The sequence below is a fragment of the Phalacrocorax aristotelis genome, chromosome 6 (assembly GCF_949628215.1).
Source record: "Phalacrocorax aristotelis chromosome 6, bGulAri2.1, whole genome shotgun sequence".
Lineage (NCBI taxonomy): Eukaryota > Metazoa > Chordata > Aves > Suliformes > Phalacrocoracidae > Phalacrocorax > Phalacrocorax aristotelis.
The window spans coordinates 12,347,618-12,364,901 of NC_134281.1; the positions used below are offsets into that span (position 1 = coordinate 12,347,618).

The 17,284-nt window shown below is 40.6% G+C and overlaps 2 protein-coding genes across 2 annotated transcripts in view; both read right to left on the reverse strand.

Annotated features, from left to right (window-relative positions):
- The window catches only part of TMEM43 (transmembrane protein 43), a 494,721-nt gene that overhangs the window by 65,432 nt on the left and 412,005 nt on the right, over nt 1–17,284 (reverse strand). The window lies entirely within an intron of this gene.
- LOC142058573 (netrin-4-like) overlaps nt 1–17,284 on the reverse strand; it is a 51,449-nt gene that overhangs the window by 31,070 nt on the left and 3,095 nt on the right. The window contains exons 2-3 of the mRNA XM_075095981.1: nt 12,951–13,492; nt 42–305 (exon numbers count right to left, since the gene is read on the reverse strand). Coding sequence (XP_074952082.1) covers nt 42–305; nt 12,951–13,492 — 806 coding nt within the window. The remainder of the gene's footprint in view (nt 1–41; nt 306–12,950; nt 13,493–17,284) is intronic.

Sequence of the window (17,284 nt, forward strand, 5' to 3'; positions counted from 1 at the left end):
AGGTAACATGTCTAGTAAGTTAGTGAATGTCTAGAACTCACCACATTCTCCATGACTCCCGTCCTGTTGGCAAGCTCACATTCCTCTGCATGCCCATTGCAAAAGCAGCTTCCCCGGATGATCAGGTCATAAATAGCATAGTGGGCAAATCTCTGAGGTTTCTCTACCAATCCTGAACCATGGCATGGGCATTCCTGTCTTTTTAACAAGAGGAGACGGAGGTTGGTGAGTTTCAGGAGATCTTGAGCCTCAGGACTATAGGGATCTTCAATTTTGTTAGCCGGACTTAAGGCACGATAAATCACCTGAAAGACAGAAAATACACATACAATAATAGGTATAGGACTCTGCATACACAGCAAGCATCTGAAGGCGATATTCAGGAAAAAATATTTCCTATTTAGAAGACTCTGCATAAGCAGTAGTGGGGCTGTGACTAATCCCAGAACATCACATCTGAGTCACCACCAGCTAGCCAAGCCACAGCAAGTGACTGTGTACCTGCTTTCATCCCATCTCAGATGTGAGATGGGAAATGCCTTAGTTTAAACATCTCTCCCTGGGGTTACTGAGCTCAACCAGTTCTTGCAATTCAGCCAATATGTGGTAACTTGTCAAACACTGGTTACTTCCCTGTGTTTCTGATCCAGGTGACCACAGTGTCACTCAGAGAAATCTGAGGTTTATTGGCATAAATGCAGTATTAATGGCATCCAAGTTTCTCAAAGCATTTTAGGAACATGGCTTTAGCATGAGTTCAGGAGTCAGGTAAACTAAGGCACTAAGGGGATCTGTGAAAGGAGTGGCAACTGTGATCAGACTTTTGGCTTGGTCACTTGAATTATGTGCTAGAAAACACAGCTTGGCTTAGGGTGAGTAAGCATTGAGACAACCCTGTCTTCAAGTAAAGGCAGACAGTTTATTATTCATTAGGAGAAGGGAAGTAGCTACACTGCAGTGAGCTTGCAGGACCAAAGGCGCTTTGTACCTACTGGCTGTCTGCAGCTTTTATGCTGTTTGATTCTTCTCCAGAGCAGCAACAGTTTGGTTTTGACCAAAGGGACACGTTACATTTTCGCTCATGCACCACTCTACCCTTCTCTATCTCTCAGGGTGTGTTTGTTTCTGTTGCTTTTGGGGAGACGTTGACAATGGAGGGCTGCACCTCAGTCCATGCCAGTGAACTAGAGAGCTGGTTGCATTTATTCACAGGTTTAGACATCCTCTATGGATATACTAACTCCAATTTGAGAGCTATTTTCTCCTCTGGTTGAGTTTTTCCATCATAGCAGAGGGACATGCACTCGGGGTTCTTTGGCCCTGCTTTATAAGTGGTGACAGTGTCTGTCTGACTAACTTTGTTTCCATAGGGTTTCCCTCTTTCTCTCTCTGTGTGTTTTTCTTTTTCTTTCTTTCTAGTGAACCAGCCGGTTAAAATACTTGCAGCATGTAAAATACTTTGCTTCTTTTTGCTTGCAGGAGCCAGAAAAGAGTTTGTGGTACATGCCTGGAAGATAATTCTGTTGCATATTGATGGCACATGGGGAGATAAACCCCCTTAAACTAACAGAATCAGCTGCCAGGCTTTGCACAGAGCTACACCTGGCAGTACCACAGTAAAGGCAGTGGTACATTTCCCACCCGTCCGCCGCATTTTCTGTTTGGTTAGCTCTGGGATTTTTTTCTTTTCATTCCCTTCTCTTATACTGTCAGCTACTTACAAAGCTGCAAATAGCCCTGTTTGGTGAGATCAGAGGTGCCCATATTTGCTTGTTTCATAGAGCTATGGGCAGATTGCCCAGGCTGTGCAATGCAGGTGCCTACATTCCCCTGACTAATGAAGCCATGAGAAAATAGCCCAGGCCTTTCCACCCCAATGTCTACATTCCCCTAGTCAATGGAACCATAAGCAAATGGCCCATTCTGTTTTGTCCAGGTGCCCAGCATTCCCCATATTGACGGATTCACAGTACAAAGATCAAATCTCCTCTGTTTAGTTCCCCTAATCCAGGATGGTCTGATCTTTTAAGTAGAAACCAGTTTTTTGAACCCTCTCTCCTCCTTCCCAGTCCACTATGGACCACAGAGGTGGAGTGGTTTCTCAGAGTCCTGAGCACCTGGCCATGTACAGACACACACATCTTCCTCCACATGGTCAGTTAATCAAAGGCAGTGAACTGAATGGAATTGTTCTGCAGTTTGCTAAGCTCAGAGATCTCAAATCAGGGTCCAAAACTAACTACTGGGATATTAATAGTTAAAAGTCCTTGTGAAAATGTGTTAAATTGGCATAAAACAGAGGAACCAAGGGTAAAGCAGTCTGTTTAGTTACTGGTTTTTATAAACTCTCACACTTAGCTTTTTGTCTATGGCTTCTCTAATATATATGCTTAGTAAAAATGGTATCTCCTTTCAGGATAGCTCTCCAGAGGATACCTACCAGATAGCTGGCTTGAGAACATAAATGCTAGAAGTACATTGCTCCAGGACAAGATTTCTGAAAAAAGGTAATCAATATGTGATTGGCTTCTGCAAGCTCTGAACTGGTCCTGGTCCTGCCAGTGACCTCCTTATACAAGGCTGGCCAAGAAGCTTAATGTCTCTGTGTCCCAGAGATCCCAGTTGTGAAAAGCTATGGATCTCCTCACAGGAGACAGAGGAAGGGTGAATGAGGTGAAGAACAAGAGTTTTTACTGGGCTTCTCCAAAACAAATGACTAGGTAATGGCCAGTGTTTCTTTTTACTCTATGTGTCTGGTATTATACTTCTGCTTGATGACAGCAGTCTTGCATTGTGCGATGTTAACTGGGAAGGAAATATTGTGTATTGTATTGCACTATTAGAAACCTATTTTGTGTAAGTATGATAAGTTTAAAGAGATGGGTTCATGGTTTGGAATTTCCAGACAATTATCTATCCTCCTCATGTCTGAATTGGCATCCAGATAGAACTGAGTTCTTTAGGCAAAACAGCAGCTGTTGGGTGCTCTTCTCTCAGCATAGGGCCATTTGCTTTCACGAAGCTGTATTGCTTTTTGTTTCTTTGCTTGACAGCTTCAAAAAAGGTTGGGTTCCCTGTGGGCTTATTGTTTTACAAATATTTTCATTTCTTCCCTTGCATATCTTGAGGGAAGTTGCTTTGGCATTTTCCATATCCCCTTAGAACTCTGAACATTATTTGTGAGTAGAGATGTTAATAGCTTGGATGTCCCATAGGGATTGTGGCATCCTTTTAAGAAAAAACAGTATTCCATTTCAGTTGAGGTACAAGAGTTTGCCTGTATGATTAATTCATGACACATTTCTGTCTGGAATAAGCTCAGTGGTGAGACTGGAGTTGTTTGTCTTCATCTCTCCCAAGGCAAGACTTGTTAAGTGTTAAAGATCTGATTTGGGTGACATAACACTAGTGAAGTCTTTTGGGAGTGGCATTTATATGTTCATCTCGGATTCAAGAGCCAGTGAGGAATTAGCCTTCCTTAACTTTGTAAAAATTAAAGATATCAAGGACTTGCTTAAACCAAGATATTTTATATCAGCAGAGTCAAAGCAGGTATGTTGTGCCAATATAAGTAGATTTAGGTTAGTTCGATTTTGCACAGAGGTAACACAGCTTTATTTCATATTTACATCAGTTTAGCAGCATTATTTCATATACGTATAAATCTGGAAAATGGAATTTTCCACTCTCTTCCCTTCTGGAGAACACATTCTCCTTGAAATATTGGTGGTTAAAACCCTTGAGCACAAGGAAGAGTATAATGTAATCACCATCTCTTGGCTTATTTTTAATACTTGATTGGATGATTCTTCTCACATTAAAGTGCCGGTCATTAGAGCTTCCTTAACATATGTGTTGCCTTTACTGTCAAGAGCAATACGTTACAACCCATAAGTTATACTTATTAGTCTACTATGTGTATTGATTGAAATAATCATAGAGTGGGATGAATTTTTAAAACAGATCTGGTATCTCACCTTACATGCCCTGAATTAGTTTTCCATAAATGCATAATTTGCCTATAAAAAACCCAGAACCAAACCACAAAACTTTTTTCTGTACTAAAAATACATGATTATATTTTAAATTAATGTATTTGGGTTTATGGTTTCCTAAGAAAAAATTAATCCTAAATTAGGAGACAGATTGGTAGTGGTTGTATATATGGGTTGATATTTTTATACTGTACAGGAAAGAATTTTATTCCTGTAAAAAAGGAAGAGGTGTCACTGTGACCAAAATACAGAGTTGTGAATGCAGCTATTTGTTCAAAGCTCCAGCACAATTGTTCAGTGTAGTGTTCAGCAAGTAACTTAAGCCTTATGCTGTTGTGGATTGCCAGTGAATTCAGTAGGAATAGAGGTCTGTTGCATGTCCTGCTTACTTTTTTTAAAAAATAGCATACAAGTATTCAAGTACTTCATGGAATGGGAGGAAGATCAATAAATTTGTAACTGTAAAATTCTCTGAGAATCCCTAGAAATGGATGTTCAGTAGATGCAATTTTAATGATAATAGGTAAAAGATAAGAATTTGGCCATCTCAACCATTTCTGCAAAAATGTTTTAAAGATTAGGTTAGAAATGGATCTATGTATTAGTGAAATCCCAGAGTCATGAGCTGTGGGAAGAGACACTCCATCTGTGTTATCTGTTCCTTTTCTTTAGCTCATAAGGTTTGTGTTTCTATGAAGCCTATGAAGCAGATTCCTTCCATACAGATAGGCATTTAACTTCTGCCTATGATTAATTTTTCATTTATGATTATGCTGTGCAAATTAGCAATTTTCCATTCTATTCATATAAAAGACATGAAGAGAGTGTAATGAAAAAGAAGTGTGTTCTTATAATTAAGATGCAAGCTCTGAAAAGAGCTTCCCATTATGTTCACTGTAAAGCTATTTCTCATCTAATTAAATCTCTATCTGGTATCAAGCTCTGTGGAATCTCTGTTCTTTTTTTGCTGTAACAGGCTGCTCTGAAATCTCCCAGTCATTTCTCTAACATCAGTGTTCAGCTTTCATAAAAGTAGCGCATGCACAGCTGCAGAAGAAAATCTAATGGGATTAAGTCTGCTAAGGGACACCCTAGAAATCTTTCTGTTTTCATTGAATTGGGTGGAGGTTGAGGGTATTCAGCACCTCTATAGTCTCAGCCCTTTGTGGAAATACATCCTAGATCCTGAGTTTCCCTTATAATCAGGAGCTGACACTGGAGCTGAATGCTGAGTAGGACATTCATGCTTATCTGCATATCTGCTATCAAGCGCATATTTGTCATTCTCATTTCAAAAGTCAATCAGCTGCACCTCAAAAAGATGGTCACTACACTGTCCTCTCCTGACCTTTCTAAGGGCAAGGACGTTTGGAGAATGCTGTAAGTGTGCAAAGCTAGAAAAGGTAGCCACTGTTAGAGGATTGGTTTTGCTGTACATAAGTTGGCACAGCTTCACAGGGGGTGATTCTTTATCGCCGATCAAGAGATCATCTTCATTCCGGAGACAGTGTCTCAGATTTTTGATTTCTTGCCATGTGTTTTGCTTCCTCATTCTTGATGCAGATAATTCTGTTTTCTTAACCTGATCTTCCAGCCAGTATTAGTCAGAAAAGATGTGGACACAACAAAGGTTCCCCCTTGCAAGCTCATAGCCTAAGGTCAAGGAATCTGAGTCATAAATGGAGGGCAGTGCCAATGCATGGCCTCCTACAAAAGAAGATCCTTGTGCAGAACAAGAATTTGATATTACAAATCATCCTTAAGCTATGTTGATCATGTTGCACACAATCAGGTTAATGAGGTCAGAAATGTCTGTGTGCTTATATTAGGTCCATCAGAAGGAAGCTGCAAGAAAAACTCTCATCAGTTCTAAATCCTCTTCATTAAGAGATTTTCATGTGAGTTGATTTTGTTCTTAAAGGAATAGTAAACAATTGTCTTAGATTTTTTCCTACCCAGTGGCAAATATCCTCTGATTTGTTTGATGGAGCCCCTTGACTAAAATGAATTCTTCCATCTTCTGGTACAGTAGTCTTCACTAAGAAGTAGTCTTTTTCCTGTTTTGAAATACTGTTTGGAACACAACGAAAGTCTAGCTATTCCCTTAGCTATTAGAAGGCCCAGTTTGACAATTCATGGGATAGTGTTTTTTAGTCAAGATCATCTGCTTTTCTGTCCTTCTGGAGAATAAAACTTAGAAGCCAGTAAAGAACATGATAGTTTGGTAGAGAAGTAATTGTGCACTTGATTTTTTAAATTTCTGTCATCTGGGTGAACTCAGCTACTACCAAGACAGTGGCATCTTGAATTAATTCTGTGTTTTCTGAAACAGAAAGGGTCAATATCCCTTCAATTTGCATTTGTTTTGAGGTTATTCCAGTAATCCAGTCAATGTGGCATTAATATTAATATTTAGGCATTGCTGCCAATATGATGATGGGGAAGGACTGCACAACTGAAGTCAGAGGCAGACAAACGTGAAGAGCCATGCAGACTTTTTCTCTTCCTCAAACAAAATGTATTCTGTAGGTTCAGGTTATCCACAGATGTAAATCTCTACATCTGTGTAGAAAGGCAAGGTTTGGAGTGAGAACCACTATCTTCTGTCAGGCCATGTAATGTAGTTGGAGTACAAAATCTAGACTATTGGGCACAAAAACCTTCAGCTTGCAGTCTGTATACAGGGAATGAACAAAATTCCTTCAATTCTACATAGCACCACCTTATGTGGGGATGTGAGAACACTTTCATGCTCCCACACAGTGCTGTGTCCTTTTTCATTATGAGGAATGATACTTGCTCTGAAATGGCAAAGGGCAGCACAGGGAATTCTGTGATACCGACAGCCTGACTGGGAACTGGGTTGAGAACGAGGAGACTCATTTCACTCTGTCTGCTGAATTGTCAGGGGAAGTTAAAACAACCCATCACCATCAATGTCAACCAGTGTCAACCAAGCTGTGTTCTCATGGAAAAGCATCCATTTCTTACAAGTGGAGCCATTTATATCTCTAGGTCTTGGCTGAAATCTTGCACAGGAACAGGCTTAGCTAAGTGTCTAGTGTCACCATGACAGTGATGTGTGGACAACCGTAGACCAAACAGTTAAGTGTTCTTTTGCCTGGAGTTCGAAAATTACAATGAATCTCTAAGATTCATAGCATTTTAGACAATAATTTTTTCACAGTTTAGACTTGAAAAAAGGTCATGCCTGCAACTCCTCTAAGGTTTTATAAAGCAGAGTGAGAAGAAAAATTCATTTGATATCTGCTGCCTTGTATGTTCACAAAATGCAGAAGCAATGCTCAAAAAAGCCCTACTGTGTCTTTCTGGCTGGTTTATAAGGTTCCAAACGTCTCTGAAATAGCTCATTACAAACCAGGTCAGAGGAGAACACTTTGTGCCCTCCTGACATTCACTTGCTGGGGATGGGAATGCTGGACTAGTCTCGTCAGTTCAAATTCCCTTCAGAAACAAATCCTCAAGCCCCTTAATTCTTCCTCCAGGGAAGCAGGGCCAGGCGGTGCTATCTGCTTGTTTACACTGCTGGTGTTAACTGCTTCCTCTCAACTTGCCTCTGCATTCTGTCTCCTCTACAGTTCAAGTTAAATGAAATGCTGAACAGACGGCCCTAGTCATAACATTTGGGCACTTACCTTCACCAGTGACTAATCCCTCCTGGAATCCTTTCTGGCTGGAAGTCAGTATAACCTGAGCATCATGCAACTTTTAGAGGCCAGTCCTGATGACTGTTGGACAATTCACTGCAGTACAAGACCCTGCCCTTGCATCTTAGCTACTAGAAATTCAACCTTGTGATGTGCTGAGCATGTTTCTTTTCAGTGACCCCACTGCCATGTGAGATCAGACCTTTAAGAAGCCACTGAAGCCTCAGTGGTGACCTCTTGAATTATTGATGTTGACACTTAATGAGGTATGTGTGTGTGTGGGGGGGTTCCTCCTTTGTTTATCAAAAGGTTTGGCATGAATATAGTAAAAGAAAAGCTTGAGAAAAGACAGCAAAAAATGTAGGTCCTTGGAACAAGATCACATACATTCCACACAGAGACCTGCCCCTGGCCTGGTTTGGTGTCTGTGTGCAAGTGGTCACCCTCTGCCGTAACTGTTGCTCAGGGAGTCCCTGTAGATGGAGAAAGGCAGCAGAGGTCTTCAGTGTCAGTGCAGAGGAAAAGGCCTTCCATAGGGTTGGCTGTGTCTTCTGTCTGAACTACCTGGTGGCTTTTAAAGAGGACAGAACTGCATCCCATCACAACATGTCTTGATCTGGCATTCACAGAGTGGGTTTAGAAGAGTGATTAAAAGTCTTTTAGCTACAAAGCGAGTCCACTCATCTTCGACAAAAGGCACTGCTGGGGACTTCTGTCCCTAAAGAGGTCACCACAGGATACAAAATGGAGAATGAACAGGTCTTCTGTGCAAGGCACACTTAACATGTTGCCATAGAAACCAGTTACTTAATTCAGGCATACACAGTTCTTCCAGCCCCCCAGTGAATTCCAGTAATGGGTTTATTATATCACACTTCATTGGTGTCATCTGTCACACAGACACTCACATAAATGAGTCAGCCTTTGATTCAAAATGCCCTTCCACTAGCTAGACCCAATAGGGGAAGGGTCTCCTTTTGGGTCTGGTGGTTATAAGCAGGCCAGTGTTCTACACCACTTGGCATGCTAATGCCTTCCTTTCAAGCAAACACCATCTTCAATGGAGAAGAACATTTGTTTTCATTTCCTCATATTCCAGTTTATTAAAAACGTGCCCTTAATCTCTCAGATCCTTGAGTGCACATGCTGTCAGGATGTAGGTTGAAACATTTCGGTCCCTGTTTCCCCCATATGATGTTTGAACTGTAAGTCACACTAATGTCTGATGCAATTTCTCTTCTTGTTTGGGCCAGAGTTTTGATTTACTTTAGCTGACCTGAAGGCTCATTTTAAGCACTGTGACTATATAGTACAGTGTTTTTAAATTAGAAAAACAGATGGATGGACAAGTAGGTAAAAAATGTCTCGGTGCATAAGCCTCTATGCAAGCATTGCCTGTAGATGCCCTTACAGTAGATGAACAGACCTTAAAAAGGTGGGGTTCATTTTAGTTCATGATATTATGTTGGAGGTTGGCATATGGAAGCTGATGAGTTTATCAGTAACTATTCTCCCTTAAGAATAGTTAAGAACGTTCTCCCTTAAGAATAGGATAAAGATTAGAAGCACTTGTTTCCCTTTAAATAGATTAATTTCTTATAGTGATAGAAGTCAACTGGCAAAGCACAGGGTACTTAACAGGCCAGGCAGGATTTACGACACGCTGGTGGAGGGTTTTCACTGAGAAGTGAAAGTTAGGTGTTGAATTTGTGGTGCTTCATATGAAGCAAACAATGTGTAGGCAATTGGCAGTGAATAAAATGCTCTGCCTCCTAGACCAGAAATCATCAATAGAGTTTACTGCAAGTTTATTTGGCAGAAGAATTAAGATGGGGGGACCTAGGATCTCAGATAGATAGATTCTAGCTACAGAAGTACTCTGGATCTGAACAGGAGTAAGGGATTTACTAAACGCTGGAGTAAAAGAAAACTGCAAAAAACTGCAAAAGAGACATTAGGAAGTCATCTCCTTGCATTTCTACAGGACTTGTCCCCAGTGCATGACACCTTCTGCCTCAGCTGTACCTTATCTGAGATGGAGTGGAGATGTGTGACCCTGTCAGAGGTGAAAAATAAGGGATAATCTACAAGAGACAATGGATATGCCTTAACTTAGTGATACGTTATGTTCTGTCATGACATTGTCACATCGCTCACCCAAATGTCTTTTGCTTCTGTCATAGTCTCCTAAAAGTTTCTCTTCTGCCAAGTTTCCCACCATGCTCCCAGGAAAAGCCTCTTTCATTTATCTTGGAGGATCACCAGAGTGTGCTAACTCAGGGAGATGCATCTCAATTTATAGACACACGTGAGTTACTGCAGCTCTACCACCTTCTCCATTCATATCTACATGCTCACTTCTGGAAGGCAGTTGACCTGAAATCTTGTTTCATGATGTGTCCCACATGGGTTTTAAACTTAAGTGTTTCTAGTAAGCCATCTCTTTTTTTATTCCTTTTGTGCATTGTTAAAAAGGAATTTGTGTCTCTTCTCCAAGTGAATCAGACAATGCCCAAGAAAAACCCAAGCATCATGCAGTAGAAATTACTTCAGCCCCCTCCATAGAAAAAACTGGCACTTATCTCAGGGCATTAATTAGCATTTAAGTTGGAATGGTTTTGATAATTTCAGAAAAGTTGCCAGCTTGTGATGTGAGCTCCTCAGCAAACCAAGGCTTAGCCAGAGTCAGTAATTGGACAGGTCAGAGTGGAGGTGAAAAAGCAGCAGACAACACTGCATGAAGTAGTGGTGGGGATTCAGTCAGCTTCCTTCCAAGTCAGTTGTGAGTCAGTGCTTGAGGGGATGCCCTGGTGACATTTGTGACATCCTTAAAGTAAGACGTAAAACTGCAGTTCTGAGATGTGTAGGCAAAGCTCCTGTGAGACTTGTAGTAAGTGTAGCAGTGTCACTCAGGCAAATTTGATCAGGTATCACTTTAAATAACTACGCTCTGCTTTCCTTTATTTTCATTCACAAAAGGATCTGCTGTGTCATATTGCTGACGTGAAAAGCCTGATGCTTTTGCACCCTTGCCATAGTGGCATTTCATGGATTGATTAAGAGGTCTCTAAAGTCCATCCAAAACTTTAGAATCCTTTTGGGTTAATGTGCTGTGAAACAGTATTTGTCTTGTTCTCTGTTAAGTTGCCATGCAGATTCCTGTGTGTTGCTTTAAAGCTTCAGATCTCCATCTCAGGGAGGAAGCGACCTCTGTATGTATTCAACTCATGTGATAGTTTGTGAAAGTATTTGGGATCTGCAAGAGTATTACCTGTAAATATATGACTGTTCTATTACTATTGTTTTCCAATATCTACTACCATAGCGTAGATTCATTAAGCGCACACATATTAATTTCAGTGTAGTTGCTGCCCAAGTTGATAGAATCATCTTGACACTTGTAATTACAAAGGCTTGTGTTGGATGAATGTTTTATTATTTAATTTTCTACCGTCCACTTCGCAGATTTGTTGTAGCAGCAACACATGGTCTTAATGATATTCCCCAAGGTTAAGTATGCACAGAAGCCAACATAATGCAGGACAACGGGAGAGACTGTACTAGAGAAGGAAGAGTTGTTTTTCACTTAAGGCCAAGGCATTTGCCTCAGACCCTGTGTTCTCTTCCTTACTCAACCAGAATTGTCCTGTTTAACCACAAAACATTTCACCTTTTTGTGCTGCTTTTTCCCCATCTGTGAAATGGCAACAGGACCCTTATATGTGTGCTGAAGATCATTAAACAGATCCTGCAAAGTACTTCCACATTTTTGATTGGAAGGCATAAAAGAGTGGAAATTTGTATTAGTTGCCTAGATTCTGTATTGATGTGGCAAATTGTAATCTCTCTGCAGAATACATTTGGATGTGTTTGATTTAAATGTATCATAACTGACCAGCAGAATTACTACTCCAGGAACAAGACAGTTTAGTAGTCACATGATCTGCTCCAGATTTCCAATACACAGAGATGCTTTGCAGCCTGTTGAACAAAGATGAACTCAGTCTCTCCTTAATGCTGTTTCCCTGTCTCAGGCGTAATACACTAGTTTCTTTCTTTAGTGCATTTTGAAGTGCACTGCTGAAACCACTGTGTTTTATTGAAGCCTATCTGGACCATTCACCTCACACCTGAGCTTAATTTGCAGCAAAGTACTACTGCCAAACCTCCATGATCACTTCCAGACAGGGAAACCAAGAGGATTGGGACTTCTTTAAGGAAGAAGGAAGGAAGTGAAAGGACCCAGGCACTGTTGTGACTATAGGAATGTCTTACAATCTCTCTTTATGCCTTTGTGTCTCCTCTATAGAATGATACCAGTGATATTTACCATAATTCTCATCTAAACTGTTTCAAGATAGATGAATGAAAAGGTTTATAACTGAACTAAGTATCTGATTACTAAGCAGTCGCTAATGTTCTTGTCAGAGGAATTTATCAGAGCAATTGTATGTTTATTTTAAAAGGAAGCTTTCAGCATATGTTTAATAGCACATCAGAATATTTATACCAAGGGAGGGCTTTTTCCCACTGTTGACTAGTGAAACCTGGCTGCTCACTTCTACTTCATGTTTCTAAATGGTTCCATTTCTGGAGCTTATGGCTTGATACAATCAGAGTGGTCACCCCCAGCAAGAAAAGTTGCATTGAACTTAGGGGAAGGATGTATTTAAAAGTCACCCAGTCATTTAGAACTTTTTATATGGAGATGAAAAAGAAAGACCATGCAGTTCATTTCAGGCACTGGAACAGGCTTCCCAGAGAGGTGGTAGAGCCACCATCCCTGGAGGTATTTAAAAGACTTGTAGACACAGCACTTCAGGACATGGTTTAGGAGACAGGGTAGTGTTGGGTTGACGGTTGGACTTGATGATCCTAGAGGTCTTTTCCAACCTTAATGATTCTATGATTCTATTCTATGATTCATGTAATTCTAAAGCATGAAAACAGTTTGGATAAATCAGACTGTACAAATGTGTATTTCCCTACATCTATTTTGCTGGAATTCTGGTTCAGTCATTGGCATCTGCAATGTAAAATCAGCAAATGTTAATCCTATCCTGTGCAGCTCCCATAAAAGAAATTTGTTAAAGCATTTCCATTCATTTTTTTGGATAGATAATTTATCTTCTTTTTCACCCTTATTTTCTTAAAACAAAGCCTGTGGGGACAGGCTACCTTTCTTAATTTATATGCACAGTATCTCTCTGAGCACACACTCTCTGGTTTTCAACCAGTCTTCAGCTGTCTGACATTAAACTTAATCCAAACCTCAGTTATTGCTTACCTCTCCTCTGGTGCAGGGCACTGCATCTGAATACCTGGAAGTGCATATGGAGCCCTCCTCAATGAGATCATCCTGGAGCCCAAAAGTCGCTGTACAGTTGACAGAGAAATACTTGTAGGGCCTCCAAGTCTGCCCATTGTCCTGGGATCTTTCCAACACCATCGCAGCTGGGCGAGGTGACTTGAATACAGCAATGACATGGGTCAGGTAGAATTCTGTTTCAAAGTCCAGTCTGATTTCTTCCCTGTGTACCCCTTGGGCAGACTGCCACCAGGAGACTGGGTTTGCAAAGAAATCATCTGTCATGTCAGCAGGGAGATGGGAGTTACCAGGCTGGTTGGCATTGCATTTGGTGCAGCGAGGCTGCCCACAGCCATGGGAGACCTGATGGAGGAGATTCTGGTCTAGGTAGAAGCAGTACAGTTCTGTACTGTTCTGGCCACACGTGGTGAGAGTGACTGGTGTCCTCCCTGTTGCAAGGTTTCCCACTGGAGGGTTGCAAGAACGGCCATTACAACGGAAGGCTCGTAGCCTTGTGGGATCTGAAAGACAGGCAAAAGAAACACAACTAGGTAGAATTTCTCAAGTACCTCTCTGGCTATAACACAGGTGACCATGCAAATTTTTGGAGTCCTCATCTGGGGATATACATTCAAAAGGACTCCTCAGGAGAGCTACTTCATCTTTTCATACAAAGCTTGGAAGGAGTTTCTTAATAAATCTAGTCCTTGTTTTTGGTGCCTAACTCAGAAACTGAGGACTTTAGAAAACTCATGCTTATGGTGCTTAAGTTCTATTTCTGTTGAAAATGCAGTTGCGTTGGTCTATTGAATTTAATGTTTAACCACAGAAATCTTGTGTTTTCTTACTTTCACTCCAGTAAAGTTCTGTATCTGAGGACTGAATCTGTTCAATGCATTTATTTTTATTGTTGTCAGAAAGCAAAGTCAAACTGTACATTACTCTGTAGATACATCGAGAAAAAAGATTATTTCTGCCCAACAAATTACACACACTAATTACACGTACAAACACATAAAGAAAGCATGTATTTCTATAGTTATACATCACTGGCGTAATTTTGAGGGGTGTTGAATTTCTACTGCTCCTATTGAGATCAGCTGGAGTTGTTAATACTCAGCAGAGCTGAAAATCAAGTCTTTCTTTTGTTTAAATACCTTGACATGGAGGTAGGTGACTATATTCTGTTTGCCAAGTTTGCAAATAATGGCAAATCTTTGGTATCTTCAATGCATATATCTACGCGCTTCTAAATTAATAAAAGGTAGCGATAACTACAAAGTCTTAATATTGTTTCAAAATCAGTAGTGTCTTGTGACACTGGAATTAAAATTCATTCGAAAACCTTCCTACCATACTGGAGAAAACTGCTTTTCTAATGACATGCAATGTCCTTTTTGCAATTTAAGGTCTAGAAGGAGTTAAGGAGTGACCTTGCAAGGTCACAAATCTAATCCAAGAGGTCACAAGTCAGATGACTGGATGTAAGTCCTACAGGAAATGACCCTCCCAATGAAACATAGGATGACCATAAACCCTGGGTAGTCTAGGAGCAGTTCAAAGGTCAGCTATTAGTTCAACATTCTAGGTCAAATTTTAAAATCCCCACTTGGTTTATATCCAGCCTTTCCTCAGGCAAAATTGGTTCCAAAATTGTTAGGTCAAAGGAACTCGGACTTTGTGTGTGTTTGCCTTACAGACATTGTAAGCAGCAGCTTCAAGGAAAGAGGGGGTGTTTGGAGACAGTTGGTTTCCTTCTGCTGGAGGTTGTCTTCCACCAGTGGCTGGAATGGACCGGCCAAGATTTTTTTAGTACCCCAGTGAAGTCCTAGGAGACTGGCAGAGCTTAGAGGGCAGCAGTGCCTGAATTACATGTGACCTAATAGTCCTCAGATGAAAGGAATGAAAGCTGCCCCTCCTCAGTCCCACCACCACTTCCTGAGCCAGCACAGAGATGATTTTTCATGAGGAGGAGTTGCAGAGAACAGCTGGAGAGGAAAGGAGACAAGATGCCAAAGTTTAGCTCTACCAATTCTGTTCTCTGCTCCTCAACTTCAACAGAGCAGGTGCTTCTTAGCACTCCTGCAGATCCTCCACCAAGCCCCTCACGCCATCCTGACTGCTTCATGGCCATTTAAATGTATTCCCTTTCTGATTATGAACTTCTTATTCCACCTGAGCCTAGTACAGTTACAAGGGAACACCTGGAGCTTCAGAGGTTTTATCTGGGAGGTTCCTTGCAATTTCTCTGAGTCTTTTTGTCCTAAGAAAGGACTTGGGTTTCCACAAAAGTTGTTTAGAGCTTCCTCTGTTTTGCAGAGCATCTGAAATTCCAAATTTTCATCTGCTCTGAAGGGTGAATTTCACTGAGCCATGCAGAATTCTTGAAATGAAGAGCAATCTATCCTTGCAGATCAGCAAAAATATAATGAGCTACAACTGCATGCCGCAAGAATGTCTTTGCAAGTGGTATTTCGGTTCACGTTCATGTCCAAGCTACTTGGTAAAAACTACTGGAAATAAGGAAAGCACAGCAATTTCTGTGTTTAAAGTAGATTGGATATTAACTGATTTTGCTCAGTGCTGCAGAAAGGTGTCATCTTTGCCTCCAGAGAATTTAAGTGGGACTGGTCTTACAACTGAGCTTTGAACAGGCATTAGCTCTAAGAGTCAGGTTATTTAGTTTTGATTAAGAATGGGTCCATGTTACAAATAGTGTTGGAATATGAATAAATAGACTGTGTAATTAAAAGAAAGTCCATTTCTATTCATGGATCACACCACTGAAGCTTTCATAGAGGAAATGGGATGCTGGAGTTCTAAATTTAAGGAGTTATATAGGGGAAGCTTTGCAGACAAGAATGAGAAAGTAAAAAAGGAAATATTTTTTAATGGGAATGGCTGCTTTTTATATTTCCCATAAATGGGCTATTAGTCTCATATTGAGTTTTTCAGCGGTTTTTATCTGAACCTGGAAAAGGAAAAAACCATGGTTGTTCTCCTGAGCAACAGTCACAAGAAGGTTTATCTGCTCTGCCAGCTAATGCAGCAACATCAATGAACAGTTCCTGTCTGAACTGCTGTGTCATTAGGAAAATGGGAGAAGAACAAAGTGCAAATTAGCAGAAGGGAGTTTGAGGGAAAGAGAGAGATTGGAAAACAAAATCTGCAGTCGATTAAAAGCTTTGCATTTAAAGAAATCAATTGGCAGGACATTGCTTGGCCACAAGGATAGCGCAGCCTGTCAGTCACTCACTGATTCTGTGGAAACAACATGAAATGTTGAATCTGGACAACGAGGGGGGACCGCTGCAGAAGAGAAACAGCAGCCAGGCGAACAAACAACTTACCCAACTGCCAGGAGGACTCCTTGAATAATTCATAAAGAACTAAACAGTTTGATTGCACATGGGTTCTGCATGTTATTATGAAGTTGATTAGCTTTTACTCCATGAAGGATGGCTTGGCTCCATAAAAGGTATGATTAATTTATTTGTTTGTTTTTTGGTCCCTCAGAGCTGTGCCACAAAGTGGCAGGTCAATGGCATGTGCCCGGCATGTGTTATAACAATGGTGTTATCCGATGATTAGAGAATCATACAGTTCAAGGGAGGTCATACTATTGATATTCCTGGGACACCATTTTAAACAGAGATCTTTTACTTCAGAGCCTTGTAATGCAACAGAACATTTCAGACATTGACTGAAAACAGGTTCAATTTTTTTTTGTTTTGGGGATTTTTTTTACTGTTCATTGGATACCTGACAGAAGAAAGGTCATATGTCATCTATCATCTATCATCTGTCATATATCATCTATCATATATCAGGTCATATGTCAGCAGTCAAAACCTGCTGATGTGACTGGAAAGATGTCTAATATTTTCTGAGTGATTTGAGTTGGAATTTTTATTTCTTTTCCATATGCAAATTTATGATTTTTTGTGTTCAAGTCTCCTACAGAGAGACAGGGGAGCGATTTTCACAGTTCTGAGCAACACGTGAACACTAGAACCTTTGGGCACCTTCTGCTATGTTTCTGATGAAGCAGTTTCAGCATGTATGTCCAACCTGGATTTCACTTGTTCTATATCTGTTTAATTTTTTTTCTTAATAACCAAAAACATTTAAATGTCCTTTTAAAGCTAACCACCCTGGGGACATGAGTTGCTCATGTTTTTATTAATCAGACCTAGAACCCCTTAATGCTGGTTACAACAGAAATGCTATTCAACCCTTTGGTTTGTCTGGGGTCAACATGCAATAAGATTGGCAAGTCTTCATCCCTTTATGAGTAGCCTGATGTATTTCTG